At 44.1% G+C, this 17,563-nt stretch overlaps 1 protein-coding gene across 1 annotated transcript in view; it reads left to right on the top strand.

Moving 5' to 3' along the window:
- The first annotated feature begins 4,066 nt into the window (after positions 1–4,066).
- LOC311134707 (transmembrane protein 150A-like) overlaps positions 4,067–17,563 on the top strand; it is a 106,313-nt gene continuing 92,816 nt past the window's right edge. The window contains exons 1-2 of the mRNA XM_084168476.1: positions 4,067–4,242; positions 4,562–4,830. Of these exons, the coding sequence (XP_084024602.1) occupies positions 4,667–4,830 (164 nt within the window). The 5' untranslated portion in view covers positions 4,067–4,242; positions 4,562–4,666. The remainder of the gene's footprint in view (positions 4,243–4,561; positions 4,831–17,563) is intronic.

The following is a 17,563-nucleotide window of genomic DNA, read 5'->3' as shown; positions in this document are numbered from 1 at the left end:
AGCTAGAATAGTTAGCATACTAGCTAGCCATTGCTCTCTGCCAACGAACCAACCCCTCCTCCCACGGCACGAAACACACAGAGAGATCCAAGCTAACATTAACTAGTCACCCATGTCCCGAATGCCCCTTGAACGACTCTGGTTACCAGTATGTAAAAACAAAAAGGTAGGTTATAACTTACCCTTAGTAGCTACTGTTAGCCAGTTAAGTGCAAAGCTAGCCACTGAATCGATTCAGCCAGTTCACGTCTGTCCCAACGGAGAGAAAGCGTCTCCAAACATTACAGCTAGGTTGTTCCAGCTATTGTTTAGTTAGCTATCCAGGTAGCAATAAGCTAGCTACATTTCGAGTACAGTAGCTACTAACTACCTAATGTTAACGCTTCAGATAATGAGGTTAGAAAAACAGCTGAATGGTAGGTAGCTAGCTGGCATAATTACAGGTACTCTTAAGCGTGAAATAACATTGGAAACAACTATCCACAGTTGCTAATAGTTACGAGTAGCTACCCGCTAGCTAGCTAGCTTTATTGGTCCAGGTAGTGGGTTAGCTAGCCTCGTGCTTCACCGGGCTCAGCCGAATACAATACTTACCTACAATCTAAATACATGGTTTAAGCTTTACTCGACACCATATAAGAAGCTAAGCTTACCTCACGCTTAGAGAAACACAACCTCACCCCATCGCGTCCTGTATTTTACTATATCTCCTAAGCCTGTGTTAACCTGTGACCTTACTTTAGGAGTTTATCCCAAAACCCTATTCTTTCCCTATTCATTTTCCAAATAGGAATGGCTGAACGAACCAGAGATAACTCATTTCCAGGTTTTAGGACTACAAGCTGGCGAGCTATTAGGACCATCCACGCAGACAACCAGTTACGAATACAGAATCTTCGCCACCGCCCCGCAACGTATTTCTCAAATCTAAGTATGCGAACAATACCTCACAAGGCACAAACAGAATGAACTGAACTAAATAAGGAGCTGATGAGACCAGGTGAGTAACTAACACAGGTGAAATCAATGAACAAAAATGAAAGACAGGGCTACGTTCAAGAACACAAAGAAACAGGGCTACGTTCAAGAACACAAGGTGAACTAAGAAAATAAATACAGAATCTTACTGCCATAGGATAAATAAAGGGGGCATATAAGCAGACAATGAAAGCTCTTACAAAATGTGATTATTAAATTTCTCTAAAACAGGTTAAAGGCTACATGTGCACCACCAAGTCAGAACAGTAGGCAACATTAAGAGGGGTGAATAGACCAAATTATTAGGGTGAAGCACATGGGCTACTAACAGCTTACTACACAACATACACTTAGTATTACTTTCTTAGCTACAGTATATATATATCTCCCTGGCATATTACATCATTTATGTAGCAGCCTACAATACATTTTTGGACTCACCTTGTTGTACTGTGCTCACTTGACCATGAAGGTGACGCGGCGGTCCTTCGTGGGCAAATTTTGTCATCAAAGTCTGGCATTTTCTGGATTCATGGTGCTTTCAAGACAACTGGGAACTCTGAAAAAAACAAGGTCGAATCATGATGCCGTCATTGATCTTCAGGTCGTAGCTCTAGAAAGAGGCCAGAACACCCAATTTACAATTCCGAGTTGGATGACCGTTCAAAACGTATTTCCCAGTCTGAGCTTGTTTTTTCCCGACTTCCAAGTTGTCTTGAACTCACTGAGGTCAAGTTTTCGCAGTTCCGAGTTAACAGCTGTTTTGAGCGCGGCACAAATCATGCTTGATTGACAGCATGGCCAATGTTGAATGTTGATCATTTTAAACTAGGAAAAGAGACCCTTAATCCCAGATTTGGAACCACACAGCCACTCCACGGAATAGCAGGCTAGTGATTACTTTGCAATGCTTGCAGTTAGCCGCTGTCACTGATTCCTTCCAAACCATTCATTGTTGAATTTGCGACTTCCAACTTGATGTGTAATGTTTATGTCCAATGGCCGATGAGCAACGATACATTTTTATCTATAATTTATCTTCATTATTTCTCTTCATATGACAAGGATTAAAAATAATTTGCCAGTAGATTGTTGACTAGATTCATGATGATGACTGCTAGCTAAGATTTTGAAAGTATGATGTTGACATGATCAGTCCAATCTAGGCTACTGTAGATATAACGTAATTTGACATTATTTTATCTGTGGCCAATGACCTTGAGCCTTCTTGGATGAGTACTTCTAATGTAACTATGGCAGCACCCAAGGGGTTTGAATTTTCGAGGTCTACCCTTAGACTTGGTGGTGAGGTAGTGTCCGCAGTGACAGAACACTGAGCTAATCATGGCGCAACTAGAGAACATTACCAACACCTACACTCCATATTTTCCGCTGGCTGCCCCACCACCACAGAAAGCACTGAGCTAGGCTGAAACACCTGCATTTTGGAGCTGCCTTACTCAAGAAAGCAAAAAAGAAACCATGTTTGTATGCGGCCTTATTAACTAAATGATTATTTTTTTTACTTTTTATTTTTTTTTATTGAAAACTGGTATGTGACACGTATTAATGCCAAAATAACATGCAAAACTGGTATGATGCCCCCCCCCCCCCGAAAAAATTGCATTGGAGCAAAAACAATGAGCATTTTTTCTATCTATGTCTTGCTTGTTTGATATACAGTAGCTTGCCTAAATAACTGCATGTAACTCCCGTCCTGAAAAAAATTACATGAAATTGCTAGACAACCTGTTTGTGTCGTGCTTATGTTTGCAATAGCCTACTGTTTCAACAGACAAATAACTACTGTAATGACCTGACTATATCATAAAATAACAACTGTCCAGACAGAGGATTGAGTTTACGAATGGACGGTTTATTAAACCAACTTTACACAGGCTACTGTTTGGCCGTAGCCCACGCCAAATAAATGAAAGATAACCCACAAGCCAATCGCGACCTTCTCTTGTGAAGCCAAGACGTAAAAAGAGAGAGAACAATGGCTAAACCTGGTCTTAACTTCCAATGCTCCATCCCCCTGCCCAACCCCCCTCCACGACACTCCGCCAACCGCCAGGATGCCCGGCATCAGAACATTCCAGGCATTCCCGTGATTGGCAGATAGCAGGTTGATTGACATGTCGGACCCCGCGAACACTGGGTACTGGTAGGTACAACACAACCATCTACTAGCCTAACACATAACACACAGCTGTCTGTGCGGGTCGCTACACAGACCCCCCACCACAAAGTCCCTCGTCCCCGAGGGAACAAACAAAGTCTCTGAAGCGACCCGGAGGTCTCCTTTGCCTGCGTGGCTGTGATGGCCGCAGAGTGCCCCTCTGGGAACCAGGGGATGAAGGCAAGGACATGGGGGACAAGGAAGCGGGAACGGGTAATACAGTCCGTGGCTCTGGGGAACCACGCGGTGACGGGTCGCCAGTGGTTGTAACGGATATTGCTGTAGTACAAGCAAGAAACAGTCTACAAATTGCATTGGAGCAAAAACAATGAGCATTTTTTCTATCTATGTCTTGCTTGTTTGATATACAGTAGCTTGCCTAAATAACTGCATGTAACTCCCGTCCTGAAAAAAATTACATGAAATTGCTAGACAACCTGTTTGTGTCGTGCTTATGTTTGCAATAGCCTACTGTTTCAACAGACAAATAACTACGTTTGTTCAAATTGTTTTGTGTACAAGTGGCAGCGCTGAGCAGAATAATAGGATTTAGTAAAATATTAGGAACAACAAACAAACAAAACATTAGGAACAACAAACGAACAAAGCATATAGGCCTAATTACTTTTCCCAAGAGATAAAATGCAGGCTGGAACGTCAACGCGAGAAAAGTCATAGTTGCCCTTGACTTAGTTCACGCGACCGGAGTTCGTGTGAACTGGCTGTTGGATTTCCAGTCATTTTCTGCACATCTAGCCCAGCCGGCCACCTGGCGGGTTAAATTAAACCCACTCCATCTCGCGTCTGTGGGAGGAGTCGAACTCAACAGCTGGCTGGCTCGCTTTGATGCTTTTTCACCCCTCCGCACCGCGATACACCGACTGTGCCCTTCGAAAAAAACACAAATTGTCTCATTCAAAGAAGAAAACGGACTAGGAGGATTTAAAACTGCCCAAAGATTTGTGATAAACACCGGAGAGATTTGCCTCGTTAAAAGTTGACCATCATTGGAGTGTCTTTTAACAGAGGTGTTGCAGCTAACGTTAGCTGTAGGCGCTCAGACTAGCGAGAAGAAACAAAAGGTGGGAGCGAAAAACTTGATTCTAATCCAAAAGGGAAAAGTTGATATACTGACAATGTATATTATCTTTATTTCCTGTAGCAATTAGCTAGAGTTGAGATCTAGGGAATTCAGCATCAAACCGCTAACTGAAGTTATGCCAATGTTGCACATAAAATTCTGCCATTGTGCTGCGAAAGTGTCCAAAAGTTGATATCATCTGGTGTGTTTTTAAACTGTAAAACAGGCGACTAAAATAGCTAATTTATCTGACGTGATCATGATAGCCAATAGTGACAACACGATGATGTTGAGTATTTATTAATTTGTCCTCTTTCTAGACGGGACACGTCGCCGCTCTACTCTCTCCCTTTCCTCGCCCCCAACTTGGGTCCCAAGTACCGAACACATCCGCTGAGATGCAGCTGCCAGTCACCTGGAGTTAAATGGTAGTTCATGAGAGGAGAGTGCAAGTTTGGCCAAGGACGAGGAGAAAGAAGAAGAAGACGGTTTCCCGGAGCGGAAGGACAGAACGGGGAGAGGACATGTCTTTTTGGGCGATACTACCTGTCAGTCTACCTGCCTTGACCATCACTGGCATTTGGGTTGTGTGAGTGTCTATTCTTTGTTTTTGTTTTAGTCTAGGCTTGAACAAAAACATTTTGTTTGGTCCTATTAACCAAAAGGCCGGCAGATGGCGATATTGAGCAGTTTCATTTTACTATCCAAAGGGAATGTATGCAGCCGGCTATACACTCCTATACCCTGTGGACTGGTATGTACATAAAATATTATATTTTTAGGCTACAAATGCGTCGATTTCCTCCTTAACTTGATTTAATTTTGAGATGGTGGAAAAAATAGGAAAATATGCATACTTTCTTTATGGAACCATTTTCCACCACCATGCAAGAGTGGCTAAATGCTAGTTCCGGATGTTGCGTATTGCGTTCAGACAATCAGGTTGCAGCAGTCTGTTGTTTACCCTTGGTCTTAACTCTGTAAACATTGTCAGGAAGTAGCATTAGCCATGGTGGTGTAAAATGGTGTTTCATAAAGAAAGTACACATATTTTCCCTGTTTTTTCCAGCCTTCTCGCCATTAAATCGAGTTAAGGAGAAAATCAATGCCTTTGCAGCCTGAATGAAGAATGTTTTATGTACGAACCGGTCCACAGGGATACAAGTGTATCACAGGAGGCTGCTGAGAGGACGATGGCTCATAATAATGTCTGGAATGGAGTCAGTGGAATGGTATCAAACATATGAAACACATGGAAACCATGTGTTTGATGAGTTAGATTACCATTCCATTTATTCCGTTCCAGCCATTACTATGAGCTTGTCCTCCCCAATTAAGGTGCCACCAACCTCCTGTGGAGTGTATAGCCGGCTGTGTACATTTCCGTTGGATGGTAAGATTAAACGACTCAATATCGCCATCTGCCAGTCTTTGGGCTAATTAGGCACACACTGGTGTGCATGTGAAACTGACATCTTAACTCTGTTACTCATGCAACAAGGATTTCCCCATCTTATGGAAAAGGCACAACATGTCTCTCAAACAGCATCTCAAATATTCAGTCCGTCGTCAACTCAGATCTATATTGTATTGCTATAGGCCTTCCTATCCAGACCTTTATCAGATCTAGGCCTATGTGAAGTCACTTAAGGTTGGTGGCTTGGGGTTGACTCCTTAGATTACCATCTAGTGGCGACATTCATCCTGCTCCACTACCGCTTTGAGGGAACGAGAGAGGATGAAGAAAGATCAAGGAGGAGGTAGAGACAATAGAAAGAGAAGAGAGAATGAGGTGGGATGGAAAGACAGAAGTAGAGAAAAATAGTGAGGGAGGACGGACAGAGACTGAGAGAAGGAAAGATGGAGGGGGTATTGGCTGCTATATTGCTGCCAGATTCCTCTAACCTATTTCTAGGCTTGGATGGTTTTTCAATACCGTTGAAACGATTTATTTGAAATTGTTCAATACATTTGTAGCTACTTTTTAAGTAAATACCTGCAGTCAACTTGTGCAATACCTTAGGAGATAAAACAGATTGCGTTCTTCATTTCACCTGTCACATTATTTAACATTATGAAGCTTACCATATATCCCTAGAATAGTTGAGCCAGTCACGTGTTTGTTTGTAAATGGCACAACGGGAGAAAGGGGGAGCAGGTGAGTCCAGCTGTGTATTGCGAGGGGTCATGTTTTATATTGAAAGTCAAGTATTTTTTTTATTTCAATAGAGTGATCAGGGACGTGCAACTATAGTTTTCCTTCACAGAAAATAAATTGGTGCAACACATTCGGCATAAAATATCTTCATTTTCATTAGATGACAACAGAAGTGCAACGCTATTTGGTAAATGAGCTAACAATGAAGAAGCAAGGTATTTTTTGCATGGCCATCATATTTCTAATGTTCATCGTAGAAAGAATATAGCCAGCTACATTTCCTAATGTTTTGCTTAAAGTTAATCTTGCATTCTACCAAGAAAAGTAGGCTGGCTACGAAGAGAAAAGAAAAGTACTGGAGAAAAGTGGCTACACATCAGTCAGAATGCTGTCTGCTGATAGAATGCCCATTCGTGAGTGGAGAATTCCAACTGAAGCACAAAATTAGTCTGATGCCGAGCAGAAATTATAATAAGAAGCATTTTAGATCTGCGTTTGCAAAATGCAGCAAGATATTGCTTATCTGTTGCCAACCTTCTTTTAAATAAATTTGCAAACATTTCTAACAACATGTTTTTGCTTTGTCATTATGGGGTATTATGTGTAGATTGATGACAAAACAACAACAATTTAATACATTTTAGAATAAGGCTGTAACGTAACAAAATATGGAAAAAGTCAAGGGGTCTGAATACTTTTTGAATGCAAAAGTATTCATCCCCCTTGGCATTTTTCCTATTTTGTTGCATTACAACCTGCAATTTAAATGGATTTTTATTTGGATTTCATGTAATGGACATACACAAAATAGTCAAAATTGGTGAATTGAAATGAAAAAAATAACTAAATAACAGAAAAGTGGTGCGTGCATATGTATTCACCCCCTTTGCTATGAAGCCCCTAAATAAGATCTGGTGCAACCAATTACCTTCAGAAGTCACATAATTAGTTAAATAAAGTCCACATGTGTGCAATCTAAGTGTCACATGATCTCAGTATATACAGTGGGGGAAAAAAGTATTTAGTCAGCCACCAATTGTGCAAGTTCTCCCACTTAAAAAGATGAGAGAGGCCTGTAATTTTCATCATAGGTACACGTCAACTATGACACACAAAATGAGAAAACATTTTCCAGAAAATCACATTGTAGGATTTTTAATGAATTTATTTGCAAATTATGGTGGAAAATAAGTATTTGGTCAATAACAAAAGTTTCTCAATACTTTGTTATATACCCTTTGTTGGCAATGACACAGGTCAAACGTTTTCTGTAAGTCTTCACAAGGTTTTCACACACTGTTGCTGGTATTTTGGCCCATTCCTCCATGCAGATCTCCTCTAGAGCAGTGATGTTTTGGGGCTGTCGCTGGGCAACACGAACTTTCAACTCCCTCCAAAGATTTTCTATGGGGTTGAGATCTGGAGACTGGCTAGGCCACTCCAGGACCTTGAAATGCTTCTTACGAAGCCACTCCTTCGTTGCCCGGGCGGTGTGTTTGGGATCATTGTCATGCTGAAAGACCCAGCCACGTTTCATCTTCAATGCCCTTGCTGATGGAAGGAGGTTTTCACTCAAAATCTCCTGATACATGGCCCCATTCATTCTTTCTTTACACGGATCAGTCGTCCTGGTCCCTTTGCAGAAAAACAGCCCCAAAGCATGATGTTTCCACCCCCATGCTTCACAGTAGGTATAGTGTTCTTTGGATGCAACTCAGCATTCTTTGTCCTCCAAACACGACGAGTTGAGTTTTTATCAAAAAGTTATATTTTGGTTTCATCTGACCATATGACATTCTCCCAATCCTCTTCTGGATCATCCAAATGCACACTTCAGACGGGCCTGGACATGTACTGGCTTAAGCAGGGGGACACGTCTGGCACTGCAGGATTTGAGTCCTTGGCGGCGTAGTGTGTTACTGATGGTAGGCTTTGTTACTTTGGTCCCAGCTCTCTGCAGGTCATTCACTAGGTCCCCCCGTGTGGTTCTGGGATTTTTGCTCACCGTTCTTGTGATCATTTTGACCCCACGGGGTGAGATCTTGCGTGGAGCCCCAGATCGAGGAAGATTATCAGTGGTCTTGTATGTCTTCCATTTCCTAATAATTGCTCCCACAGTTGATTTCTTCAAACCAAGCTGCTTACCTATTGCAGATTCAGTCTTCCCAGCCTGGTGCAGGTCTACAATTTTGTTTCTGGTGTCCTTTGACAGCTCTTTGGTCTTGGCCATAGTGGAGTTTGGAGTGTGACTGTTTGAGGTTGTGGACAGGTGTCTTTTATACTGATAACAAGTTCAAACAGGTGCCATTAATACAGGTAACGAGTGGAGGACAGAGGAGCCTCTTAAAGAAGAAGTTACAGGTCTGTGAGAGCCAGAAATCTTGCTTGTTTGTAGGTGACCAAATACTTATTTTCCACCATAATTTGCAAATAATTTCATTAAAAATCCTACAATGTGATTTTCTGGAATTTTTTTCTCAATTTGTCTGTCATAGTTGACGTGTACCTATGATGAAAATTACAGGCCTCTCTCATCTTTTTAAGTGGGAGAACTTGCACAATTGGTGGCTGACTAAATACTTTTTTTCCCCACTGTATACACCTGTTCTGAAAGGCCCCAGAGTCTGCAACACCACTAAGCAAGGGGCACTACCAAGCAAGTGGTACCATGAAGACCAAGGAGCTCTCCAAACAGGTCAGGGACAAAGTTGTGGAGAAGTACAGATCAGGGTTGGGTTATAAAAAAATATCAGAAACTTTGAACATCCCACGGAGCACCATTAAATCCATTATTAAAAAATTGAAAGAATATGGCACCACAACAAACCTGCCAAGAGAGGGCCTCCCACCAAAACTCATGGACCAGGCAAGGTGGGCATTAATCAGAGAGGCAACAAAGAGACCAAAGATAACCGTGAAGGAGCTGCAAAGTTCCACAGTGGAGATTGGAGTATATGTCCATAGGACCACTTTAAGCCGTACACTCCACAGAGCTGGGCTTTACGGAAGCGTGGCCAGAAAAAAGCCATTGCTTAAAGAAAAAATAATAACACGTTTGGTGTTCGCTAAAATGCATGTGGGAGACTCCCCAAACATATGGAAGAAGGTACTCTGGTCAGATGATACTAAAATTGAGCTTTTTTGGCCATGAAGGAAAACGCTATGTCTGGCGCAAACCCAACACAGAATGGGCAAATTCGAATAGTTATGCACGCTCAAGTTTTCTGTTTTTTTGTCTTATTTCTTGTTTGTTTCACAAGAAAATATATTTTGCATCTTCATAGTGGTAGGCATGTTGTGTAAATGAAATGATACAAACCCCCCAAAAATCCATTTTAATTCCAGGTTGTAAGGCAACAAAATAGGAAAAATGCCAAGGGGGGTGAATACTTTCGCAAGCCACTGTCTAACCTCATGAGCTGGTTTGTCTGTCTTTGCAATTAATTTATTTGTTTGCGCTTGTTAGCATATTTGGCTAGTAATGGTCTTTTTTTGCATTCTTTGGCGCCCCCTAGTATACTAAGCCGGTAATACCATAAATCCCGGGATGAGAGAAGGATGGCATGACGATATGAACATCTGGATACCGCCCAACCCTACCTATTTCCTTCTTGTCCAGTGGGCCACACAGCGGAATGTGAAAAGGCACGCTTTGTAAAAGCCCTCCCACTGCCGTGGCTGGGTGGAAGTAGGGTAAATACTGGGCTGCTGGGGTTGTCAGAGTCAGAGTGCTTATTCAGGGCTTACACACACACACACACACACACACACACACACACACACACACACACACACACACACACACACACGGTAAGCCCTTCTCAGCCCTGCGCCATGAAAGAGCCACTCAGAGCTAGACGATGACTTGACTTTATGGTCCACCCATAGCTAGCCAGCTTCTTACATAAATTCTTCCATTGACCTTTCAGTTTGCTAATGTTATTATTTATTTATTTATTTATTGAAAAGCTGTGTGTCAATTCAGTACAGTGGCCTTTTTTCCATGCTCTTCAAAATGCCGAAAACAACTTGCAAATATTATATTGACCTTTTTAGATGTAGCCTGAGGAAAGTTAATGTGTACTGATAGTCAGACATTCAACTCTGTTTTGTTTCAGTGAATGAAATTTTACATGCTGATTTGATTACAGAACAACAAATGATAGCAGCACTCTCTGATATTTCATCTCCATTTAATTTATCATGAGACATTTCTGCAGTAAGACTTGGATAATTCTTTTGATTCAACAGTCTCTCTACATTTCTGTTCAGTTTATAGTTGTCCATGAAAATGTTAGAAATAATCTTGAGCTCAAAAGTAGGCTAATACACAGAGATGGATTGCTGTCCTATAGTACTGGATATTATTGTTCAAAAACTGCTACCAAAATCCACACGTGACTTGGACTACAGTACTAGCTTATTCATGTGTCCAAAACCTAAGCTGCAGTCTCTGCTGACATTGTGTTATTTTGTAGAGTTCCAGAATGTACAGATTCTAGAAGTTTCCATGGTAATGTTCTGTAAACATTCTAGCTGAGGAATCTTAAATAGGAAAACATGGCCTTCACTTCTGCTGCCTCCCAGTCATGCAATTATAGGCAAACTACCACACACACACACACACACACACACCACCGCAACTCAGCACACATATGTAAACACATCTATTATTATTGTGCCACCATGTACAGCCCATATAGCTAGTATCAAGGCAAAGAAAGAGCACTTTATTTAGAGAAATTGCCTTTAACCAAACCACACTTAGTGTTTTTTTAACTTCAAGAACTCCATGAGTTCACAAAAACAGGTTTGAGGAAAGGGAAAGACTGGTTGAAAACAGTTAGCCAGCCGAGCTCAGTGAGGCATGACTGTTCAGGTTGAGTGAATGTGATGATTGTGTTTCTGCAGGAGAACTCTCTTGCTCTTTTTTTTTCGATCTCTGTCCTCTCCATGTTTTATTATCCCTGAGAGGCCCATGCAGGGTGAGGACACTTTCAGTAATCTATTACTACCTGTGTGATTGTGTGTGTGAGAGGGAGAGAGAAAGTTGTGGAAGAGCACTGTGGTATCCTGAGGGTTTGAGTTTTGTAACTGCAGTCTGGCTCCTACCTGACAAACCATGTTCCCCCTGTCTTTCTGCCAGCTAGACTCACATATAGGTGTGTGTGCCTCCTTTGTCTTGTTTGCAATTCACACCTACCTGTCCTACTTTCACTTGGTGTGTATGTGTGTGTGTGTGGCGTACACTAGCTGACTCTTGTATTGTGGAGCAGTGACTTACTGGGTGTTTGGATGCTCGTAGACTAGCTAGTGTCTATCTCTCTTTCTCTCTCTCTCTCCCTCTCCCTCCATCTGTCTCTCTCCCTTTTCTCTCTCTCTCAATTCAATTCAATTTAAGGGCTTTATTGGCATGGGAAACGTGTGTTAACATTGCCAAAGCAAGTGAAGTAGATAGTAAACAAAAGTGAAATAAACAATAAATATTAACAGTAAACATTACACTCAGAAGTTTCAAAAGAATAAAGACATTTCAAATGTCATATTATGTATATATACAGTGTCTCTCTCTCTCTCTCTCTCTCTCTCTCGTGCTCTCTCTCTCTCTCTCGTGCTCTCCCTCTCCCTCCATCTGTCTCTCTTCCTTTCCTTTTATCTCCCCCCATCTCTTCCCCTCTCTCTCTCTCTCTCTCTCTCTCTCTCTCTCTCTCTCTCTCTCTCTCTCTCGTGCTCTCCCTCTCTCTCTCTCCCATCTCTTCCTCTCTCTCTCTCTCCCAACCTTCTCTCTCTATCCCTCCCTCTCCTTCTCTCTCTCTCTCTCCCTCCCTCCCAACGTTCTCGCCTCTTTCTCCCTCCCTCCCAACCTTCTCGCCTCTTTCTCCCTCCCTCTCCTTCTATCTCTCTCTTTATCTCTCCCCCTCTCTCTCCCTCACTCTCTCTCTGGACTAGTGATGGTAGTGATGATGATTATTCACTGTTGCTGTGGCTTCAGAGGCAGATGGTGGAGTGTTTGTTTACCAAATGTAATTTCCTTTTTGGGCTCAGGTGATCTGTGTGTGTGTGAGAGAGACTGTGTGTGTCATGATGCTCCTAGTAGGGCTGGGTGATATGGCTAAAAATATAAAATCACAATATCTTTCTCATTTTTGACAGTATGTCGGTATGTTTCTGAATAATAAAGTTCTAAACATGTTTTATGAGTAGTGCATGACCCTAGGATGGCAACAAATTAATAAAGTGTTGTTAATGGGCTTTCTCTATTCTGATTGTTTTATACTAAACCAAACTAGGATGAAACGGACAGTGAACAGGGCTCCAGGCTGCGACCATTTAGTCACATTTTGCGACCCTTTGACTTGGCTGTGCAGTTACATTTTGAATTGGTTACATCGGTGCGAGCTGCACATTCTGCATCAGGGATGGGCAACTTTGATGGGGGTGGGGGCCACTAAAAATCTGAAATCATGAGGGGCCACAGTGGCGGAGAGAAAATGTGCAGCTAATTTCCTGCAATTCTACACATTTTGCCATAGGATGGAGAGACATTTATGCAGTTTGTAATATGACATCTGAGTGAGTTACTAACAAATCAATGGGGGGCGGGTTGGGCGGTATCCAGATTTTCATACCGTCCTTCTCTCATACCGGGATATACAGTATTGCCGGCTTAGTACATAAGCCCATTGGGCGTCTGTTACCAGAAAGCTAACACAATTTGATGCCCCGTCACCTTATTAATTCAGTCATTAACTAGCAAGTTCAATTTAGGGGTCGCGTTAATGCAGAATTCTGCGTTTTTCACGCAGGAAACAAATATAAAACGCATAACAAATATCTTGCTGTGTTTTGTAAAATGCTTCTTATTGTAATTTCTGCTCGGCATCAGACTTATTTTGTGCTTCCTTGATTACTCCAATTTGTATCTCGACCTGTGGCTAGGTTGTAGCGACCTCATGATGGGTATAGGGGAAATTCTAGGATCATCTAGTAGCCTAAACCTATCGATGTTACATTGAGCTGGGTGAATGGAATATGAATGGGAGTCATCCAATATGCTTGTCATGCCCAGACTCAGGGGACGCTTATTTGTTGAGTCAGGGTGTGTATATTCTATGTTGTGTAGTTCTATGTTTTCTATCTAGTATGTGTATTTCTATGTTGGCCGGTGTGGTTCCCAATCAGAGGCAGCTGTCGCTCGTTGTCTCTGATTGGGGATCATACTTAGGCAGCCTATTAGCACTGTGTAGTTGTGGGATCTTATTTCGTGTAAGGTATGTTGTGTGTGCTACCTTGGACTTCACGTTTCGTTTATTGTTTTGTCGAGTGTTTATTAAGTTAAATAAACATGTACGTATATCACGCTGCGCCTTGGTCTGTCCCGTCATTCAACGAACGTGACAGAAGATCCCACCAAACACGGACCAAGCAGCGTGCCCAGGAGCAGCAGACACCCTGGACACAGGTAGTGGAGCAGAGATCATGGACTTGGGGAGAGATAAGAGAGGATCTGGCCAAGCATATGGAAGCCCTGAAAGGAATGAGGGAGAAGGAAGAGAGATTAGCCGATAGCGGACCCTGGGCGAAGGAGGAAGCCCAGGCAGGAGAGGTGAAACGGAGACCCGAGAGGCAACCCCAAGAAAATGTTGGGGGGGGCACACGGTGTGGACGACGAGGCAGCAGGAGGCCGTTGAAGGGCGGGTCTGCAGGTTAGGAGAGGAGGCCACCATGTTACGGGGGCTATTGGTTCAGAGGGAGCAGGAGTTATTCGGTCAGAGGGAGGCGCTACAGGAGGCTAAAAGGGAGAAGGAAAGTGTAGAGGCACGGCGAGAGGAGCTGGTTAGGCAGCAGAAGGAGCGGGGGTTAATAAAGGAACCCAGTCCTGCTCCTCGCACCAAGCAAGTGGTGCGTGTCGCCAGTCCGGTCCGGCCCGTTCCTGCTCCCCACACTAAGCCAGTGGTGCGTGTTCCCAGCCCGGCCCGTTCCTGCTCCTCGCACCAAGCCAGTGGTGCGCGTCGCCAGCCCGGCCCGGCCTGTTCCTGCTCCTCGCACCAAGCCAGTGGTGCGCGTCGCCAGTCCGGCCCGGCCTGTTCCTGCTCCTCGCACCAAGCCAGCGGTGCGCATCGCCGGCCCGGCCCGGCCTGTTCCTGCTCCTCGCACCAAGCCAGCGGTGCGCGTCGTCAGCCCGGCCCGGCCTGTTCCTGCTCCTCGCACCAAGCCAGCGGTGCGCGTCGCCAGCCCGGCCCGGCCTGTTCCTGCTCCTCGCACCAAGCCAGTGGTGCGTGTCGCCAGTCCGGCCCGGCCCGTTCCTGCCCCTCGCACCAAGCCAGTGGTGCGTGTTCCAGTCCAGTCCGGCCCGGGCCTGCTCCTAGCACCAGACCAGTGGTGCGTTTGTCCAGTCCGGCACGGCCTGTGCCCGGACTAGTCCACTCCGGAGCCAGAGCAGTCCGCTCCACCGGTGCCTAATCCAGTTCCGGTCAGCCGTTCCACTCCGGAGCCAGAGCAGTCCGCTCCACCGGTGCCTGATCCAGCTCCGGTCAGCGGCTCCACTCCGGAGCCAGAGCAGTCCGCTCCACCGGTGCCTGATCCAGCTCCGGTCAGCGGCTCCACTCCGGAGCCAGAGCAGTCCGCTCCACCGGTGCCTAGTCCAGCTCCGGTCAGCGGCTCCAGTCCAGACCATGACGTCAGCCCCTCTCCAGGTTCAGGGTCTCGCACACCAGGGTCCAGACTGGGCCTGGCGTATCGTGGGAGGAAGGAGAGGGGAAGCAACGCGCCGAGGTCTAGACCAGACCAGGGGCGCAACAGGGAGGCGGAGAGTGAGAGGTCGTCACGCCCCGAGCCGGATCCGCCTCCGAGGCGGAATGCCCACCCGGCCCCTACCCTGTTATGTTTATGTTGTGCGGTCGGAGTCTGCACCTTTTGGGGGGGGGGGGGGGGGGTACTGTCACGCCCTGACTCAGGGGACGCTTATATGTTGAGTTAGGGTGTGTATATTCTATGTTGTGTAGTTCTATGTTTTCTATCTAGTATGTGTATTTCTATGTTGGCCGGTGTGGTTCCCAATCAGAGGCAGCTGTCGCTCGTTGTCTCTGATTGGGGATCATACTTAGGCAGCCTATTGGCACTGTGTAGTTGTGGGATCTTGTTTCGTGTAAGGTATGTTGTGTGTGCTACCTTGGACTTCACGTTTCGTTTATTGTTTTGTTGAGTGTTTATTAAGTTAAATAAACATGTACGTATATCACGCTGCGCCTTGGTCTGTCCCGTCATTCAACGAACGTGACAATGCTGTAATAGAAATAAGGCCATACTCAAAAAAAAATTATCGTCATCCCTAATCTTGAACAGCACCAACCGCCACTGCTACAAGTTTAAATAGCTGGCCGCTAGACTAGCTTACCAATCAAATGTTAGCTGTCAGTGACTGACATAACAAGAGAAAAACTGCTGATGCACAACCAAATTTCGAAATTCCACCTTGTGTATTCTACAGTAAGTTGAGACCCCGACTTAGTTCCTAGTGAGGTGATCCCTGTTCTACATGGTCACCTCACTCTAAACATCCTATTTTCTTTACTAGGCTAAAACCATTAGGCCTATTTCGTCAAACAGTAATGTGCGTTATCCTCATGCGATGGCGACCCGTCCCTCAGGACAGGTGGGGCAGAGCTCCACCTGTTTTTAACCCCACCTGTTATAACTGGCATGTTTTGCATGTTATTTTGGCATACATTTTTGTAGGTTGTAGGTTGCAAACAATGTAAAAAAAATAAAAAAATCCTTGAGCCGCATACAAACATGGTCTCTTTCTTGAGTAAAGCGGCTCCAAAATGCAGGTGTTTCAGCCTAGCTCAGTGCTTTCTGTGGTGGAGGGGCAGCCAGCGAAAGCACAGAGCGTAGGCGTTGGTAATATTCTCTAGTTGCGCCGTGTTTGGCTCAGTGTTCTGTCACTCATGGGGACATTACATCACCTCAGAGTCTACAGGGAGAGCTAGGCAGTTCAAGCCCCCCTGGGTGCTGCCATAGATTTACATTAGAAGTGCCCGTCCAAGAAGGCTCAAGGTCATAGGCCACAGATAAAATGACATCAAATCACGTTATATCTACTGTAGCTTTGATTGGACTGATCATGTCAACATCATACTTTCAAAATCTTAGCTAGATAGCAAGCTAGCTAGCTAGACAAGCAGTCATCATCATGAATCATGTCGACAGTCTACTGGCAAATCCTTTTAAATCCTTGTCATATGAAGAGAAATTCAGTAGCGGTGTGTGGGTAAAATCACTGGGGAAGCCAAGCCAGAAAAAAAAGCCATATTACAACCTATGTGTTGTGATAATTGCGTTGTTTGCTCTATAACCTGTTAGATCATATGCCGTGCGATATATAGGCCTAAGGAAGAGTCAATAAGGAGACACGGTGGGCAGAATAAATTCAACCACACCTTTGTTTCATCACACTGGAGAGCAGCCTCTGTCCGGTGAAGTCCACAAAGCATATTGCATGTAACAAACAGTTACATGACCTACAGCATGGTCAAGCAAGTTAATGTTTCCGACATTTTCGGACTACAAAACAACTATTGATTTAGAACCACGGAGAGTTAATGCAAGTCACAAAGAAAACAGGAGCTGCCTCCACTATTCCAGCACCATTTCAACTTCAAAATTTCTTCATCAAATCACCTATGCTTAGTCTAATACAGTGACAACTAAAAGATACCAAAAACAATTTAGTCCAATCAACGTAAGCTAAATATAATGTGGCTGTCCATGGTTCTGATTTGTGTGTGTGTGTGTGTGTGTGTGTGTGTGTGTGTGTGTGTGCGATCGAGCAAGTAGAAAAAACATGTTGACTCACTCTACTTGCAGAGAAACGCCAAATCCATCCTCCTCTCTTTCATGTTGACAAAACAGTCTATTACTCTGTCATACAGTACATGCTTTTATTTTTTGTTGTCTTAGGCTACCTGGCTAAAATGCTTGCTCGCTAGCCTAACTTCCTGTCATGGGCAACGTAAGTTAGTTAACATTAGCCTTCTACATCTAGCTGCATATTGCACTTCCATCCTCTCAGTCCAGGGGCACAATGTATGAATTTATGGTTGGATCAGAATCGCCGTTATAATCATTCGCCAATACGGAGAATTAAGTAAAACCACAAGTC

This window comes from Coregonus lavaretus (assembly GCF_964263955.1).
Source record: "Coregonus lavaretus genome assembly, chromosome: 1".
Classification (NCBI taxonomy): domain Eukaryota; kingdom Metazoa; phylum Chordata; class Actinopteri; order Salmoniformes; family Salmonidae; genus Coregonus; species Coregonus lavaretus.
The sequence above is the reverse complement of the archived record's forward strand: the minus strand, read 5'-3'. Positions and strand labels throughout refer to the sequence as shown.